The sequence below is a fragment of the Hypanus sabinus genome, chromosome 19 (genome assembly GCF_030144855.1).
Source record: "Hypanus sabinus isolate sHypSab1 chromosome 19, sHypSab1.hap1, whole genome shotgun sequence".
In the NCBI taxonomy this organism is placed as follows: Eukaryota; Metazoa; Chordata; class Chondrichthyes; order Myliobatiformes; family Dasyatidae; genus Hypanus; species Hypanus sabinus.
The window spans coordinates 59,036,321-59,056,062 of NC_082724.1; the positions used below are offsets into that span (position 1 = coordinate 59,036,321).

Genomic DNA, 19,742 nt, shown 5'->3' on the forward strand with positions numbered 1-19,742 from the left:
AATAAGAACACACAGTTCCCTTTGAATAATTCTTAGACATTGGGTGTGTCTGACTTTATTAAAAAGCACTCTAAAAAAAAACACTTGAGCTCTAGTTAGGGCATTGAGGCTTATATCTCCTACTAATCTCTTCTGAGCCACTCCTGGTCTTTTCCAAAAGTTTGCCTCCAGATGAAAAATGAGATGGCTTGTAAACATGCCTTTCAGATAGAGATTGGCACACAAACTTGTTAAATTTCTATTCATGTTCAATGGAGAATATTCTGACTGGTCACATCACAACCTGGAGACTCCAATGTACAAGATCACAAGAGGCTGCAAAAGGTTGGAAAACAGCCAGCTCCAGCAAGGGCACAATGCTCCTCACCATCGAGGACTTCAAGAGGCAGAATCCATCACTGAGGATTTTCACCATCTGTGGCATGGCCTCTTCTTGTTGCTATCACTGGGAAGGAGATAAAGGAGCTGAAGTCTCACACTCAAAAAATTCACCTTCACCTTTGCCATCAGATTTCTGAAAAGTCCACAAATCCATTGACATGATATTATTATATATAGAGATGTCACTAGATTGTTATTCCTTATTTTTGCATCATATATTTCTTTTTGTAATTTACAATAATTTATTTTCTTGTCTTTTCACTGTACTGCTGCCACAAGTCAACAACTTTGGTATCATCCAAGCCAGTGCTAATAAACCTGATTCTCATTCTGAAGGACCAAGAGTGATTCATTCAGTTAGGCTATGTGTGCTTGCCTGGAAGGATGAGCAAAATTTTGCTTCTTTGGACCTTAGTGTTGAGTTATGGTTAACCAGAGAGATCAGAGAGTCACTATATTTAAATTAGGCTAATTAGAGAGCACAGTGTCACTGTTTAAGGGTAGATTAAGCAGAAATTTGTGAGACAATTTTAACAAGTGTACAGGCATACGGGAGTGAGTTAGATTGATGAGTGAGGTTGAGTAGTGTTGCACCAACAACCTTGCACTCAATATCAGTAAGGCCAAGGACTTGATTGTGGACATCAGGAAGGAGAAATTGAGAGAACACACTAACACTCACATCCATCATCATGAAATGTTTCAAGAGGCTCGTCATGAGGCACATCTAGACCCCCTGCAGTTCACATACCGTGCCAACTGTTCAACAGACGACGCCACTGCCATCACCCTCCACCTGGCCCTAACCCACCTGGACAAAAAAGACACACACGTTCGAATGCTGTTCATAAGACTTCCAGTTTAGCATTCAACACAATCATCCCTCAGAAACTGATTGGAAAGCTGAGCCTACTGGGCCTGAACACCTCCCTCTGCAACTGGATCCTAGACTTCCTGACTGGGAGATCTCAGTCAGTCTGGATCGGGAGCAGCATCTCCAACACCATCACACTGAGCACGAGGGCTCCCCAGGGCTGTGTCCTCAGTCCACTGCTGTTCACTCTGGTGACCCACGACTGTGCAGCAATACACAACTCAAACTGCATCATCATGTTCGCCGATGACACGACCTTGGTGGGTCTCATCAGCAAGAACAATGAGTCAGCTTACAGAGAGGAGGTGCAGCGGCTAACGGACTGGTGCAGAGCCAACAACCTGTCTCTGAATGTGAACAAAACAAAAGAGATGGTTGTTGACTTCAGAATGGCACGGAGTGACCACTCCCCGCTGAACATCAACAGCTCCGTGGTAGAGATCACTAAGAGCACCAAATTTCTTGGTGTTCACCTGGCGGAGAATCTCACTTGGTCCCTCAGCATGAGCTCCATAGCAAATAAAGCCCAGCAGCGTCTCTACTTTCTGCGAAGGCTGAGAAAAGTCCATCTCCCACCCCCCATCCTCACCACATTCTACAGGGGTTGTATTGAGAGCATCCTGAGCAGCTGCATCACTGCCTGGTTTGGAAATTGTACCATCTTAGATCGCAAGACCCAGCAGCAGATAGTGAGGTCAGCTGAAAGGATCATCAGGGTCTCTCTTCCCGCCATCACGGACATTTACACTACACACTGCATCTGCAAAGCAAACAGCATTATGAAGGACCCACGCTCCCCTCATACAATCTCTTTTCCCTCCTGCTGTCTGGGAAAAGGCACTGAAGCATTCAGGCTCTGACGACCAGACTATGTAACAGTTTCTTCCCCCAAGCCATCAATACCCAGAGCTTGGACTGACACCAACTTACTGACCTCTACTGTGCCTATTGTCTTGTTTATTATTTTATTATAATAAATATAATTTTATTTTATTACTGCCTGCACTGTTTTGTGCACTTTATGCAGTCCTGGGTAGGTCTGTAGTCTAGTGCAGTTTTTTTTTCTGTGTTGTTTTTACTTAGTTCACTGTAGCTTTTGTACTGTTTCATTAGCACCATGGTCCTGAAAAATGTTGTCTCATTTTTTACTGTGTACTGTATCTGCAGTTATGGTTGAAATGACAATAAAAAGTGACTTGACTTGACTAAGGTTCTCGTTGAGGGTCAACAGAGGAAAGGGTGAGCAGCTTTAAATTCCTGGTTGTCAACATGGCTAAAGATCTATCCTGGGCCCAGGATGTTGACATAATTATGACGAAGGCAGCTATATTTCATTAAGAGTTTAAGGGGATTTGGTATGTCACAAAGACTCTGGATGTACTGTGGCAAACATTCATCACTGTGTGGTATGGAGAGGCCACTGCACAGGATTGGAAAGGATTGCGCTCTCAGTCAGCTCCATCATGGGTATGAGTCTCCCCACCATTGAGTTCATCTTCAAAAGGAGATGCCTCAAAAAGGCAGCATCCAACATTAAGAACCATCACCACCCAAGTGCCCCCCCCTTCTCACTTTTATCATTAGGGAGGAAGTACAGAAACTTGGAGACACGCACTCAGCATTGTAGGAACAGCTTCTTCCTCTCTGCCATTATATTTCTGAAAGGTCCCATGAACCCATGTACTCTACCTCACTAATTTGATCTCATTTGTTGGGTACTGTTTATTTTTTAATATGTATATTCTTGTTGTAATCTATAATAACTTTTATATTTTGCACTAGGCTACTGCCACAAAACAAAAAAATCACAACATATAATAAATCTGATTCTGATTCAGGGAAATGTAGAATCCTAGGAATATACAGAAGGAGAATGGTGCTAGGTCAATGAGAGTCAAAGTGGGACTATTTAGAGTATTCCCTTTTTTTCAACTCTCAGTGTGCACAAGTGATACTGCAGACACTGGTGTTCCACAGCAACACCCACACCATGTTGGGAGGAACTCAGCAGGTCAGGCAGGAGCTATTGAGAGAAATAAACAATCGACGCATCAGTACTAGAGAGGAAGGGGGAAAAAGCCAGAATAAGAAGGTAGGATGAGAGGAAGCTGGCAAGTGATAAGAGAAATCAGGTGAGGGGGAAGTTGCTATGTGATTTAACAATTATCTGCTTGCTTTTGAAGTCGTTTTTATATGCTTAACAGTTTAATATGTCTCTAGTAGCTATATAAAGTATAATTCTGGAAATTTCTTTGTTCTTCACTACATAAATAAATATTTTCTTATTGGTTAGGTTTTACTGCAAAATTGAATAAGTATTTTCTTATTTGTTTATTATTATCTATAGAATATCAAGGTTATATAAAGTATAAATAATTTGATAATAAAAGTACTTAAATGTGACTTAAATGGAGTTTTTCTTATCTCTGGGTATAAAGTATCTGTTTTGTGCTAGGCGTCATATTCTTGAATCTTAAGCCTTCTCTGTGACTAACAGTTAAGTTTTCTTCTGTTTGATCAACTCCTAATAAAATTATCATGAAGCAACAAGTTTTGTGCCTCTTTCCTGACTTGTAAAGAAAAATCATGGACTTAAAGACTAGAATCCTTCATCCCTATTACAACAGAACAAGTTTTGGTATTCTGCAATCCTCTGTTACCACTCCTGTGGCCAGGTTTGACATAAAGCTTATTGTCAATGCCCCAGCAATCTCTTTGCTCATTTCCAAACCTTCTGGCCATGGGGACACATCTATCCTGGGATCCTCTTTTATGAAAGTTATGGAGAATGATGTGCTGGCTACCAAAGCTTATGGGGTCGTAAGTAAAGATAAAGAGATAAAGAGAATGCTGCCTCTGGTATAGTGGTGGGAAGTTACCTATCCTAATGTTTTTCAGAAGCTCCAACACTACCTCTTTCTTAATCTCAACATGCACCAGTACATTAGCCTGTTCTGTGTTATCTAGTCCCTCTCTTTGGTGAACACTGAAACAAAGTATTCATTAAAGATCTCCCCTACCTACTCTTCCAGGGACATTCCCTGAGTGATCCTCCCCTCACTCTACTCATCCTCATGCTAAGTTAACAAATTTCACGTCACATGCCGGTAATAATAAACCTGATTCTGATTCTGAAAAACCCATACATCTTTGGAATAAGGGAGGGAATCCTCCCCGTCACTGGTAGAACGCACAAGCATATTATAGCAGCAAAGGAATTGAGCCCAGGTTGCTGGGCCTGTAATAGTGTTATGCATATCACTAGGGTACTGTGCCATGTAAATAGGTACTTGATAGAAGATGGGATGAAGGGCCTGATTCTGTCCTGTGTGAGTTGGACACGGCAATGACTCTGATGTGCCCTCAAAATGGCCTTGCAAGCTTCTGCTGTTGTAAACTGACTGCAGCAGCCTAGGAAGATAGCTCACCACCATTTTCTTAGGGAAAATCGGGGGCAGGATAAAACTCAGCACTGAAAAATGAATGGAGGAAAAGTAAAATGGTCAACTTTCAATCATCAAAGTTGATAGAATGTGCTGTCAATGTGCCTGTCGCAGCAGCCTCGCACGAAGCTTGAATAAAAAATGATGGCAGAGGCAGGTTGCTGGTGTTTGATGGACGATGACTCACTTTGGCCGGTGTGAATTAGGAAGGAGACTGTCCACGGTCAGCAGTGGCTGGGGGCTCCTCCAGCCGCCTTTAAAACAGAGTCAAGGGAAGACATAGAAAGACTGCGCTTGCTGGAAATCTGGAGCAACACACGCAGTGCTAGAGGAACAAAAGTAGGGGGTGGTGATTAGTTACACAGAGAGTGATGGGTACATGGAATGCATTGCTAGAGTGGTGGAAGAGGCAGGTACATTAGGCACAGTTAAGAAACTCTTTAATAGGGACATGGATGACAGAAAAAGGCATAGTTTTTGCAGGAGGTAAGTGTTAGGTTGATATTAGAGACGGAGGCAGAGTTAAGCTGGCGCTAAACAGTGACTCCTTTGCTTGCATCTTTGGAAACAGCTCTATTTCCATTCTTAATATTTTTATCTTTCCCTTTCAGGGTTCTTTTGAAGACCCTGACCTGGAGTTACACGCTGACTTCGGTTCTTTGTGGGAATGGGACCCGCTCTCAGGGTTTCAGGACCAGCCGATGTTCGGCATGCCAAGGGCTCAGCCTGAGAGCCCGGCTCGAATTTGGAAGCATAAGATCTCAGGGCTCTGGAGACGGGTGGGTCGAGGGTCGGTGTCACAACAGGAGACCCGTGTGTCGTGGGGGGGGGGGGGGGTATTAGGATATCTGCTGTGGGCCCAAAGACCCAGGATCTTTGTGACCTTTGGGCACAGAGCTTGAAAAAAGTGACGTAACAGACTTTTTTTGTTATGTCACCCCACTCGCTAGGAAAATGGAGACACCTTTTTCTCCCTTATTAGGGAGAGAGAGAGAGAACCTGTGGTATGTCAAATACTGGGTGAAATGCAAAGTCTTTGTGGTAACTGCAAGTCTGTGTCTTTGGTATTGCTTTGCTCACACTGAGTGCTCAGTGGTGGTGCCGATGCCTGCTTTTTTGGCAGTGGGGGGAGGGGAGATTGTTGCTCGCTGCCATTTCCACGTGGGGGGAGCTGAAGGGAACTTTGTGGTTCTTATGTTTAACTGTCTTTCATTCTTTGGGGTACTTCTCTGTTTTTGTGGATGTTTGTGAAGAAAAAGCATTTCAGGATGTATATTGTATTCCTTTCTCTGACATTAAATTGGACCTTTGAACCTTTGAACAGGTTAAAAGGTCAGCACAACATCAAGGGCCAAAGGACCTGTAGTGTGCTGTGGTGTTTTATGTTCCACATATGCTCTAACTCAGCAGGTCAGGCAGCATCTTTGGAGGGAAATGGACAGTCAACATTTTAAATGAAAGATAGAAGGCAGAAGTCAATGGAAAATGGAGCACGAGCTGGTGGGTGTTAGGTGGATTCAGGTGAGAGGAGGATGCTACACAAGTGAAGGAGGGTGAGCATAAGAAAGATGTCAGAAGCTGGGAGGTGATAGGCAGAAGTGATAAAAGGCTGAAGAAGATGGAATCTGATAGGACAGGACAGTGGGAATATGGGCCATGAGATAAAGGGAAAGGGGTGGGGAACCAATCTTCAAGCCCCCAGTTCAAAAGCAATAATCCCATTTTGCTCAGTATGTAGTTGAGGTGAAATGTATACTGCTACCAGGGTAATAGCGGAAAACTCTTCTGGCAGATAAGATGGACACCATTTGACTACTATGTGCTCCAGGTCAGGTGAGCAGGACTGAGTCAGAACCACCACGTTTGTGCACCATGATAAGTTAATTATAATGCGTATTCCACCTCCTCTACCTTTAAAAGTCTGAGCTGTCGAGTCTTTGTGGAGAGCTGTGAAACCATTGAGCTGTAGAGCTATGTCCAAAATGGCGGGGGTATAGCTATGTTTCTGTGAAGCAAAGTACACAGCAGTCCCTGATGTCCCTCTGGTACAGCAATCTTTCGAGGTCTTCAGTTTTAATTTCCAGAGGCTGTACATTCACCATAGGTCTTTAGTACTCAGGACCAGTACTCTGGTCTGGACTAGATGTTTTCCATGGGTTCACCCCCCTGAAGGACGCTCTCACATCAGCTTCAGACACAAGGTTATCGAGGCTATGGGAGTTTGTGAAGAAGCCTTCATATTCTGTTGGTCAAAGTGAACATAAAAGGCAATGACTTCATCTGGTAGTGAAGCCTCGTTGTCACCTATGTTGCTCGGTTTTACTTTGTAGGAGGTGATGGCATTCAAGTCCTGCCACAGCTGTCGAGCATCTTTCTATGATTCAAGTTTGGTCTGGAAATGCCACTTTGCATGTGAGATGTTTTCCAGAGGTCGTACCTGGACCTTTTTAATTTACTTGGTCACCAGACTGAACACCACTGATCTGGCCCCCAGCAGATTATGGATCTCATGGTTCATTCAGGACTTCTAGTTGGTGAAGACTCAGAATGATTTTGTAGAGACACACTTGACTACGACTGTTTTGACAACCGTTGTATATTCATTTAGATCCTCTGATGAGTCCTCAGTCCACCACTCCTCTGCCTGTCATGACCACCTCTTTGTTGTCCCTACCTCTGGATTCTTGCTTTTTAGCCTCTGCTTGTTGGCAGGTAGGAAGAGGACAGCCAGATGACCAGATTTCCTGGAATGTGGTTTAGGAATTGAATGGTAGTCATTCCTAATCATAATATAGTAGTGGTCATGTGTATTGGGACCCCTGGTGCTACAGGTGGCATGTTGAGGATTGAAGTCCAGGACAATGATTTGAAAGTCATTGGGGCAGGTTGCTTCTTGATTGCTGATCATGGGACTCAATTCATCGGGTGCTTGTTCAACATCGACCTTTAGTAATCTTGGTCCATTGACTCCATGCTTGCTCACAGGGGCAGTGATCCTCTCTAGTGAGCAGATATCCAACCAACTCACACTGACAGGAGCACTGTCGGATGCATATGATTCTGGGCAGGGAATAGTATCAGTGTTGATCTGGAGCATGATTAGGTCAGTTAGATGCAGTATACAGGATAGCATAAGTCTAAGAGCTGATACTAAGCATTACCATAATAGCTCACTTTCTGAACCCCAAATTCTGTCCTGCCTTGTGTACCTGGATCCTGGATTTCCTGTCAGATCGCCAGCAGGTGGTAAGAGTGGGCTCCCTCACCTCCAACCCATTGACTCTCAATACAGGAGCCCCTCAGGGCTGTGTACAAAGTCCCCTCCTTTACTCCTTGTATACCCATGACTGTATCACCACCCACAGCTCTAACCTGCTAATTAAATTTGCTGATGACACTACATTGATTGGCCTTATCTCAAACAATAATGAGGTGGCCTACAGGGAAAAAGTAATCTCTCTGACATAGTGGTGACAAAAAACAATTTCTCCCTCAATGTCGCAAAAACAAAGGAGCTGGTTGTGGATTACAGGAGGAATGGAGACCTATTGACATCAATGGATCTGGGGTTGAGAGGGTAAAGCTTTAAGTTCCTCGGCACCCACATCACCGAGGACCTCATGATGTCTGTACATACTAGCTGTATGGTGAGAAAGGCACAACAGTGCCTCTTTCACCTCAGACGGTTGAGGAAGTTTGGTATAGACCCCAAATCCTAAAAACTTTCTACAAGGGCACAATTGAGAGCATGCTGACTGGCTGTATCATCGCCTGGTGATGTACTCCCTTAACTGTACCTCCCTTAATCATAGGACTCTGCAGAGAGTGGTGTGAACAGCCCAGCGCATCTATAGTTGTGAACTTCCCATGATTCAGGACACTTACAAGGACAGGTGTGTAAAAAGGGCCCGAAGGATCATTGGGGACCCAAGTCACCACAACCACAATCTATTCCAGCTGCTACCATCCGGGAAGTGGTACCGCAGCATAAAAGCCAGAACCAACAGCTTCTTCCACCAGGCTGTCAGACTGATTAACTCACGCTGATTTGAGTGTACTCTATATTACATTGACCATTCTATTTATTATAAATTAATATGATTGCACATTGCACATTTAGACGGAGATACAATGTAAAGATTTTTACTGCTCGTGTATGTGAAGGATGTAAGAAATAAAGTCAATTCGATTCAATTCAATATCACTCAAGCCAAGTTTCCCCATCTCTACCAGCCTTAGAATCAGATCATCATAGAATACACTGACAGAGTATTTGATCTTATGAAGCTCAGAGTCAAGGCCTCCCAGTGCTGCTGGAAAGATCAAGCTCAGTCTTTTCCTGAATAACAATCTCACCAGCAGATGTTGGGCAGGGGCAAGACAAGTGATGGGTGGACTGGTTGTGGAGAGGGCTGTGGGCACAGATATATGGTATACAAGATGATAAGAGGCATAGATTGATTGGACAGCCAGAAACATTTTCCCAGGGTGGAATTGCTAATACCATGGTTAAAGTGATTGGACGAATGTGTCGCTGGGATGACAAAACTAAGTTTTTTACACAGAGAATGATGGGTGCATGGGGCACCTTGCCAGGGTAGTGGTAGAGGCAGATACATTAAGGACATTAGAGAAACTCATAGGTATGCACATGGATGACAGAAAAATGATGAGTTTGTGTAGGAAGGAAGGTTAGATTGATCTTGGAGTAGGCTAAAAGGTTGGAATAACATCATAGGCCAAAGGGCTTGCACTATGCTGTAGTGTTCTATGTTCAGATAGTGGGTAATTAGTTAGTACCCAGTTAGGTGAGGGTTTGGGCAGTTTACTGGGGGAAGTATTGCGCAGACAATAGGTATGTCAGGCATGTGATGAAAGCCCAAACAGTTATTTTGCTGATTGATGGGATTGCAGCCAGGAAATTTACTTGGGAGAAACCTAGAGTTACCAGATAGCTTTGTTGTGGGGATGGCATCATGCAGGTGCAGAACTGGTGGAATAATGGGTGTCAGGCAGATGAAGGGAAGGGTCAGGCTGATACTGGTGAAGGCAACATGCACAACATGCTGGAGGAACTCAGCAGGTCGGGCAGCATCCGTGGAAATGAACAGTCAATGTTTTGGGCTGAGACCCTTCGTCAGGACTGAAGAGGGAGGGGGCAGGGGCCCTATAAAGAAGGTGGGGGGAGGGTGGGAAGGAGAAGGCTGGTAGGTACCAGGTGAAAAACCAGTAAGGGGAAAGATCGAGGGGTGGGGGAGGGGATAGGCAGGAAAGGTGAAGAAGGAATGCAAGGGGAAAGTGCTATGGGTAGTAGAAGGAGACGGAACCATGAGGGAGGTGATAGGCAGCTGGAGGAGGAGGCAGAGTGAAACTGGAATGGGGGAAGGGAGGGGGAAGGAATTACCAGAAGTTGGAGAATTCAATGTTCATGCCAAGGGGCTGGAGACCACCCAGACAGTATATGAGGTGTTGCTCCTCTAACCTGAGTTTGGCCTCATCATGGCAGTAGAGGAGGCCATGTATGGGCATATCCGAATGGGGATGTGAAGCAGAGTTGAAGTGGGTGGCAACCAGGAGATACTGTCTGTTGCGGCAGACGGAGTGGAGGTGCTTGACGAAGTGGTCCCCCAATCTGCGTCAGGTCTCATCGATGTAGAGGAGGCCGCACTGGGAGCACCAGATGCAATAGATTACCCCAACAGACTCACAGGTCACCTGGAAGGACTGTTTGGGGCCCTGAATGGTGGTAAGAGAATTGGTGTATGGACAAGTGTAGCACATACGCTTGCAGGGATAAGTGCCAGGTGGGAGATCCGTGGGAAGGGACGTGGACCAAGGAGTCGTGGAGGGAATAATCCCTGTGGAAAGCGGAGAGGGGTAGAGAGGGAAAGATGTGCTTAGTGGTGGAGTCCTGTTGAAGGTGGCGGAAGTTGTGGAGGATAATATGCTGGATCTGGAGGCTGGTGGGATGGTAGGTGAGGAAAAGGGGAACTCAGTCCCTGTTGTGGTGACGTGAGGATGGGGAGAGGGCTGAAGTGCGGGAAATGGAGGAGATGTGGGTGAGGGCATCATTGATGACGCCAAATGGGAAACCACGATCCTTAAAGAAAAAGAACATTTGAGATGTCCTAGAATGGAAAGCCTCATCCTGGAAGCAGATGCAGCAGAGATGGAGGAACTGGGAATAGGGAATAGCATTTTTGCATTTGGCAGAGTGGGAAGAGTTATATTTGAGGTAGTTATGAGAGTCAGTGGGTTTATAGAAGATGTCAGTAGACAGTCTGTCTCCAGAGATGGAGTTCCAGAGGTCGAGAAAGGGGAGAGAAGTGTTCAAGATGGACCAAGTGAATTTGAGGGCTGGGTGGAAGTTAGAGGCAAAGTCGTTGAAATTGATGAGCTCAGCATGCGTGCAGGAAGCAGCACCAATGTAGCGAAGGAAAAGTTGGGGAGCAGTAACAGTATAGGTTTGGAGCATAGACTTTTCCACATAATCAACGAAGAGGCAGGCATAGCTGAGACCCATGCGAGCGCCCATAGCTACACCCTTGGTCTGAAGAAAGTGGGAAGAGCCAAAAGAGACATTATTAAGTGTGAGTACCAGTTCCGCCAACCGGAGGAGTGTGGTGGTGAGGTCTATTGTCAAGAAAGTAGCGGAGGGCTTTGAGGCCTTCTTGATGGGGAATGTATAAGGATTGGACATCCATAGTGAAAATGAAGCTGTCGGGAACAGGGAACTGGAAGTTATTGAAGAGGTGGAGGGCATGGGATGTATCCCGGATGTTGGTGGGGAGATACAGAACTGTGGGTGACAAAATGGAGTCCAGGTAGGCAGATACAAGTTTGGTGGGGTAGGAGCAGGCCAAAACTATGGGTCTACCAGGACAGTCAGGCTTGTGGATCTTGGGGAGGAGGTAAAACTGAGCAGTGCAGGGTGTGGGAATCATGAGTTTTTTGCATGAGGATGGAAGATCTCCGGAGTTGATAAGGCTGGTCATGGTACAGGAGACAATGGTTTGTTGTTTGCTGGTGGGGTCCTGTTCCACGGGTAAGTAATAGGAGGTGTCAAAGAGCTGCCGTTTGGCCTCATTGAGGTAGAGGTCCATCTGCTGGACTATTACAGCACCACCTTTGTCTGCGGGTTTGATGGTGAGGTTAGGATTAGCGCAGAGAGAGTGGAGGGCAGTGTATTCAGAGGGAATGAGGTTGGAACAGGAGAGAGGAGAGGTGAAGTTGAGATGGTTGATGTTTCAGTGACAGTTGGAGATGAAAAGATCGAGGAGGAGGGTTGAAGGCGGGAGCAGGGGTAATCAACATGGGGAGGGGAATCCTTGATAAAGTAGTAGGCTCGGAGACATAGGTGATGGAAGAAGAGTTCAGCGTCATGGCGGGTACGGAACTCACTGAGGTGTGGACAGAGGGGGACAAAAGTGAGGCCCTTGCTAAGGACAGAACATTCTGCCTCAGAGAGGGGAAGGTCAGAGGGGATGATGAAGACACGGCAAGGGTTGGGGCTGGGGTCAGAGGAGGGTAAAGAGTGGGAGGTCTCAGGAGGGAGATGGGGGTTGGGATGGTCAGGGAGAGCAGGGTCGGGGGAGGATGAGGGATCAGAGGAATGGAGGGGGATGAGGGTTAGAGGGAAGGTTAGGAGTCGCGGGGAGGATAGGGTGTAGTAGAGGAATAAGACAAGCTGTAGGAGCCAGCGGCAGTAATAACGGTCCTGGTCTGGATCTGGAGCTGGGGGTGATGGAGCCTGGTGAATGTACTCGGACAGATGATGGGATGATCTAGGGAATGGGATAGAGGACAGGAAGGAAATGTAAGCTAGACAAATGTAGGGGCTGAGTTAGGCTTACAAACAGATGAAGGTATGATCAAGGAGAGGATGGGAGAGCCTGACTTACTTATTTGCTCATTTATTTATTTGTTTATTTATTGCAATACAGAGAACTGGCCCTTCCAGCCCTTTGAGCTGCACCACCCAGCAAACCCCTGATTTAACCTGAGCCTAATCACTGGACAACTTACAATGGCCAATTAACTTACCAACTGGCATGTGCTTGGACTGTGGTAAGGAACTGGAACACATGTAATGCATTGTGCCAAACACTAGATTACCCTGCGAAGCAAGGTATACTGAGGGTTTGGGCAAATGATAGGAGTTAGGTATCTGATGGGGATTCACGCTGATGAAAAGGCAGGTAGAGTCAGGTATACAGCAGGTCATGCATGCAGTCAGTGCTGGGGCAAATGGGAGGTGTTACAGGTGATGGAGATGTCAAATAGAAAAGGTGGGGGCAGCCAAATGCTGAAAGATCCAGCCAACTGGCCATTGAGCTGATGTTGAGGCAGACAGAAGGGTGTTGATTGGGACAGGTAGATATAGGTGAGATCGGTTGATGATGTAGGCATTGGACAGGGTTCAGTTGGATAGAAGGGTGTTGAGTGGGACAGGTAGATATGGGCGAGGTCAGGTTGATAATGTGGGGTCTGTACAGGGTTCATTTAGGTGACAGGCTGCAGGCAGAATGGGAATTCATGGACATAACACAACCAGGCAGGTGACTGAGGCAGAGAAAGTCAGGCTCATGTGATGGTTTTGGATAGGGTTCAGGCAATCAGGTGTGAGGTAGATGGACATCCAGCAGATGCTGGGGGTAAAGAATGGCATGGGATTTGTTTGAGAAGGAATGAAAGTGCAGGATTTGATGGGGTATGTGACAGCTCCATGTCTCTCTGGTCCACTCTCCACACCATCCCTCCCTTACCCGTGGCTTGTCCCTTTGCCTTTGCAGTATCTGAACAAAATCCTTACATGGCTTCCTGCACCAGGGGAGGCAAAGGCTCATTTGCATCTCCTCCACTCTTGCCTATTGACTTCAGTTCCCATTCTCCGCTCCTTTTCTTACCTGCATCCAGCTCTGGTAGTGTTTGGTCTTCCTGTTTATCCTCCTTCAGCAGTTGTCTTACATCTTCACACCCTCTCATCCCACATTCCCCCCTCTCTCTTTCTCTGCCTGCCTCATCTATCATTCACCTGCCATAGTCTCCCAATTCCATCCCAGCTTCCACTCCCCTACCTGACACTAGGTCAGTACCTGCATCTCATCCTACACCCCCCTCCCCACAGTCTTCTGATGACCCCAGAATCCTTTCTTGCCACACTCCTTCTCCTCTTGAAGCTGGCCACCTTGCCTCTCCACTCTCAGTCCCGATGCAGAGTTTCAACTGAAAACATTTCCGGTACTTTTTCTCCCAGGGATGCTGCCCGACCTGCTAAGTTTATCCAGCAGATTGTGTGCTGCTGCAGATTTCAGTGTCTGCAGTCTCTTGTGTTTCCATCTTCTGGGAGGAACCAGGCAGATGTGGCAGATACACACAAATGCAGATCTGCGCAGTGGCAGAAGACATAGGGGAAGGTTGGTAATGGTGAGCAAAGCAGAGGCGTGAGTGTCATTGACGGGAAGGGCTGAGGAAATGGTTGTAGGACAGTCATGTCTCCAACAGGAATCCGTAACTCGTGCTGAGTCATAGGTTGACTGAACTTCCTACCCTAATGTACTGCAGTTAGTCAGTACTATTGAACTGAATTGAATTGACTTTATTTCTTACTCCCTTAATATACATGAGGAGTAAAAATCTCTGTTATGTCTCCAATTAAGTGTGCAATGTGTAATTTATAATAAATAGTATGTACAACGGGACAGTCAATATAACATAGAAATACAATTATATCAGCATGAATTAATCAGTCTGATGGCCTGGTGGAAGAAGCTGTCCCTGAGCCTATTGGTCCTGGCTTTTATGCTATGGTACCGTTTCTCGGATGGTAGCAGCTGGAACAGTTTGTGGTTGGTGTGATTTGGGTCCCTAGTGATCCACCGGGCCCTTTTATCACACCTGTCTCTGTAAATGTCCTGAATAGTGGGAGGTTCATATCTACAGATCAGATCAGATTCAGTTTATTGTCATTTAAAAACCACAAATGCAATGCAGTTAAAAAATGAGACAACATTCCTCCAGAATGATATCAACAAAGCACATGACAAAATAGACTACACCAGAAAATCCACATTACGTTTGGCAATCCCCCAATCCAGAGTCCGGAGAGGCTGCGTGATGTGTTGGGTGCACTCCCTGCAGGGACCTGTGATTCAGGGAATTATAGGTTCAGATTAATCCAATATCACAGTACTTCTTGATACACCCTATTTACAGTTTAGGATTATAATATGGTCGTTGCTATTCAGAATGCACTCGGGCTCCTGTGACGCCCATCAGACCCAGAAATCCCCCACTGTACCCCTGGGTAATGCATGCTCCCCTGTATGGAGTTGCAGGCACACACATTCCTACTTCATCCCATTATATAACAAGGCTAAATCATTGCACAGTTAACAAGATAGCTCCAGTGTGGCTAAGGTTGCCCTCAAAACCATCTTTGTACAAAAAAAACCATCAGAGGAAATGCTTGTTAAACTTTTACCCCACTGATAAACTCCAATCCTTCTCCATTAAACTGCTGTGTTGTGCTGATGTTTGGATATCAAATTCCTTTTATTGGATAAAGAGGGAAAACATGGTGCCTCTCTGAAAGGGGTAACAATAAAATAGTTATAATTATGTTAGATTAGAGTCATAATATTTCTGTTACTCTCTCACCACTTTTATTAATCATTCTTTGTCAGTCTTACGTGCTTTCAATGCCAGAGGGAGAAAGGGGCCAGTAGGAAGGGTAGTCAAGGCAGGCAGCTATTGCAGGAGTGCCCTGCGGTCACTTCTCTCTCTCACTGTTGGGGGAGAGAAACACGACAGCAGCAGAATTTGTGGCATCATGCTTGGCTCTAATCACAGCAGGGAAGGGAAGGAGTCTAGGTGAGCAATAGTACTGGGGATACAACAGTGAAGGGAACAGACAGGTGCTGCTGTGACCAAGAGTGAGACTTCAGAATGATCTGTTAACTCCCTGCAGCCAGGGTCAGAGTCAGAATTAGAATCAGTTTGCTATCACTGATATATGCTCAGTAGCCACTTTATTAGGCACCTTTTATAGCTAATACAATGGACACTGAGTGTACGTTTGTGGTTTTTTGTTGTTGTAGCCCATTCACTTCAAGGTTCAATGCATTCTGTGTTCAGAGATGCTCTTTTGCACACCACTCTTGTAACACGTGTTTACTTGAGTTCCTATCACCATCCTGTAAATTTGAACCTCTCTCTGACCTCTCTCATTAAAAAGGCATTTCTGCCCACAGAATTGCTTGTCGCTGGATGTATTTGTTTTCCACAAGATTCTCTGTAAACTCTAGAGACTGTTGTCTATGAAAATACCAGATCAGCAGATTCTGAGATACTCAAATTAACCCTTCTGATATGAACAATTATTCTTATTTCAAGATCACAAAATTTCTTCCACATTCTGATGTTTGGCCTGAACAGTAACTGTCCCTCTTGACCACGTCTGCATGCCTTTATGCATTGTGTTGCTGATTAGATATTTGCAGTAATGAGGGGGTGTACACACTGTACCTAATTAAAATGACCACTGAGCGTGTGTTGTGAAATTTGTTGTTTTGTAGCAGAAGTGTAATACAGTACATAAAATATAAATTACTATAAAAATATATACAGTGGATTCCAGTTAATTGGACCAAATTAAGCAATTGCCTCAATTAGCTGAAGTTGCATAGAAATAGCTAGAAAGGTATAAAAAAGAGTTAACAAATTACCATTTACCTGAGTAACAAACTATGCAATTAAATGAAATACAGAACAAATTAGAATATTACCAATATCAACACAGTACTATAAAACTGTGTATTAGTTCCTGACAGTTATCAGCTGAGGAATTCATCCAGTGTATGATGCTGTGTTCTTGTCATTGACTGTATGTGCAGATTGCCAGTACAGATAATGAACTGCCTTCATACAATGGTTTCGACAATTACATCCTCCAAATCTTCATTTTCATTGAAACATTCAAGATAATTGGCAATACCTTCAAATTCTTCATTGGTCCTAACTTGTTGAAGTAATGAAATCATTTCGGAGTTAATTCGGAGCAAGAAGGCTGTGAGTGAACTGCTGATTTTTCGGAGCGAAGGGAGTTTTTTACTACTTGGGTTAAAGAGAGGCGAGACTGCACAGGTGCATGACATCAGCCAGTAGAGCGCGAAAGGTTTAAAAAGAAGACCACTGTATCCAGCAGGCAGCGGAGTGAGAGGCAACAGAGTGACAGGGCTTTGACTCAACGGGCTTAGGCATTAATGAGATGAGGCGAGAGAGGAAGTATGTGTGTGAGGCCAGTTTTCTGACCTCGGTGTCAGATGTGGAGGGTCCTGGAGTCTCCCAGCCTCCCAGATGGCCATATCTGCACCAGGTGTGTTGAACTGCAGCTCCTAAGAGACCAAGTTAGGGAACTGGAGATGCAGCTCGATGACCTTCGCCTGGTCAGGGAGAGCGGGGAGGTGATAAAAAGGAGTTACAGGCAGGTGGTCAAACCGGGGCCATGGGAGACAGACAAGTGGGTCACAGTCAGGAGGGGGAAGGGGAAGAGTCAGGTACTAGAGAGTACCCCTGTGGCTGTACTCCTTGACAATAAATACTCCTGTTTGAGTACTGTTGGGGGTGACAGCCTACCTGGGGGAAGTGGCAGTGGCCTGGTCTCTGGCACAGAGTCTGGCCCCGTGGCTCAGAAGGGTAGGGAAAGGAAGAGGAAGGCAGTAGTGATAGGGGACTTTATAGTTAAGGGGTCAGACAGGCGATTCTGTGGACGCAGGAAAGAAACACGGATGCTAGTTTGCCTCCCAGGTGCCAGGGTCTGGGATGTTTCAGATTCATCCAAGATATCTTGTGGTGGGAGAGAGAACAGCCAGAGGTCGTGGTACATATTGGTACCATTGATATAGGTAGGAGAAGGAAAAAGGTCCTGAAAAAAGACTACAGGGAGTTAGGAAGGAAGTTGAGAAGCAGAACCACAAAGGTAGTAATCTTGTGATTACTGCCTGTGCCACGCGAAAGTGAGAATAGGAATACCATGAGGTGGAGGATAAATGCGTGGCTGAGGGATTGGAGCAGGGGGCAGGGATTCAGATTTCTGGATCATTGGGACATCTTTTGGGGCAGGTGTGACCTGTACAAAAAGGACAGGTTGCACTTGAATCCCAGGGGGATCCTGGCGGGGAGATTTGCTAAGGCTACTGGGGAGAGTTTAAACTAGAATTGTTGGGGGGTGGGAACCGAACTGAAGAGACTGGGGAAGAGGCAGTTGGCTCACAAATAGGGAAAGCTTGTAGACAGTGTGTGAGGGAGGATAGGCAGGTGATAGAGAAAGGAAGCGCTCAGACCGAAGGATTGAGATGTGTCTATTTTAACGCAAGGAGTGCTGTGAACAAAGCAGATGAGCTTAGAGTGTGGATCAGTACTTGGAGATATGATGTGGTGGCCATTACAGAGACTTGGATGGTTCAGGGACAGGAATGGTTACCTCAAGTGCTGGGTTTTAAATGTTTCAGAAAGGACAGAGATTAAGGCAAAGGAGGTGGAGGCATGGCACTGTTGATCAGAGATAGTGTCACGGCTGCAGAAAAGGTGGACGCCATGGAGAGATTGTCTACGGAGTCTCTGTGGGTGGAGGTTGGGAACAGGAAGGGGTCAATAACTTTACTGGTTGTTTTTATGTGTGTTGGCGTGTGGCCTAGTGGATCAGTTTAGTGGTCACTGGTTCGAGCCTCAGCTGAGGCAGTATGTTGTGTCCTTGAGCAAGGCACTTAACAACACATTGCTCTGCGACGACACCGGTGCCAAGCTGCTTGGGTCCTAGTGCCCTTCCCTTGGACAACATTGGTGGCATGGAGAGGGGAAGGCTTGCATCTTGGGCAACTGCCGGTCACCCATACAACCCTGCCCAGGCCTGCACCCTGGAAACCTTCCTAGGCACAAATCCATGGTCTCACGAGACTAATGGATGCCTATTGTTTTTTTATAGGCCTCCCAATAGTAACAGGGATATTGAGGAGCAGATGGGGAAACAGATCCTGGAAAGGTGTAATAATAAGAGTTGTCATGATGGGAGACTTTAATTTCTGAAATATCGATTGGCATCTCCCTAGAGCAAGGGGTTTTTATGGGGTGGAGTTTGTTAGGTGTGTTCAGGAATGTTTCATGACACAGTATGTAGATAAGCCTACAAGAGGAGAGGCTGTACTTGATTTGGTATTGGGAAATGAACCTGGTCAGGTGTCAGATCTCTCAGTGGGGGAGCATTTTGGAGATAGTAATCATAATTCTATCTCCTTTACAATAGCATTGGAGAGAGATAGGAACAGACAAGTTAGAAAAGCATTTAATTGGAGTAAGGGGAATTATGAGGCTATCAGGCAGGAAGTTGGAGGCTTAGATTGGAAACAGATGTTCTCAGGGAAAAGTACGGAAGAAATGTGGCAAATATTCAGAGGATATTTGTGTAGAGTTCTGTATAGGTATGTTCCAATGAGACAGGGAAGTTACAGTAGGGTACAGGAACCATGGTTACAAAGGCTGTAATAAATCTAGTCAAGTAGAAGAGAAAAGCTTACAAAAGGTTCAAAGACCTAGGTAATGTTAGAGATCTAGAAGATTATAAGGCTAACAGGAAGGAGCTTAAGAAGGAAACTAGGAGAGCCAGAAGGGGCCATGTGAAGGCCTTGGCAGACAGAATTAAGGAAAACCCCAAGGCATTCTACAAGTATGTGAAGAGCAAGAGGATAAGGCGTGAAAGAATAGGACCTATCAAGTGTGACAGTGGTAAAGTGTGTATGGAACTGCAGAAAATAGCAGAGGTACTTAATGAATACCTTACTTCAGTATTCACTATGGAAAAGGATCTTGGTGATTGTAGTGCTGACTTGCAGCAGACTGAAGAGCTTGTGCATGTAGATATTAAGGAAGAGGATGTGCTGGAGCTTTTGGAAAGTATCAAATTGGATAAGTCGCTGGGATGAGATGTACCCCAGGCTACTGTAGGAGGCGAGGAAGGAGATTGCTGAGCCTCTGGCGATGATCTTTGC

General features: G+C 45.4%; 1 protein-coding gene across 13 annotated transcripts in view; it reads right to left on the reverse strand.

Moving 5' to 3' along the window:
* The window catches only part of cacna2d2a (calcium channel, voltage-dependent, alpha 2/delta subunit 2a), a 909,486-nt gene that overhangs the window by 87,458 nt on the left and 802,286 nt on the right, over window positions 1-19,742 (reverse strand). For 10 of the 13 annotated variants that reach the window (XM_059944501.1, XM_059944499.1, XM_059944498.1 and 7 more), the window contains one exon: window positions 14,774-14,842. The exons of the other annotated variants lie outside the window; for them this stretch is intronic. In XM_059944501.1, coding sequence (XP_059800484.1) covers window positions 14,774-14,842 — 69 coding nt within the window. The remainder of the gene's footprint in view (window positions 1-14,773; window positions 14,843-19,742) is intronic. 13 annotated transcript variants of the gene reach the window in all.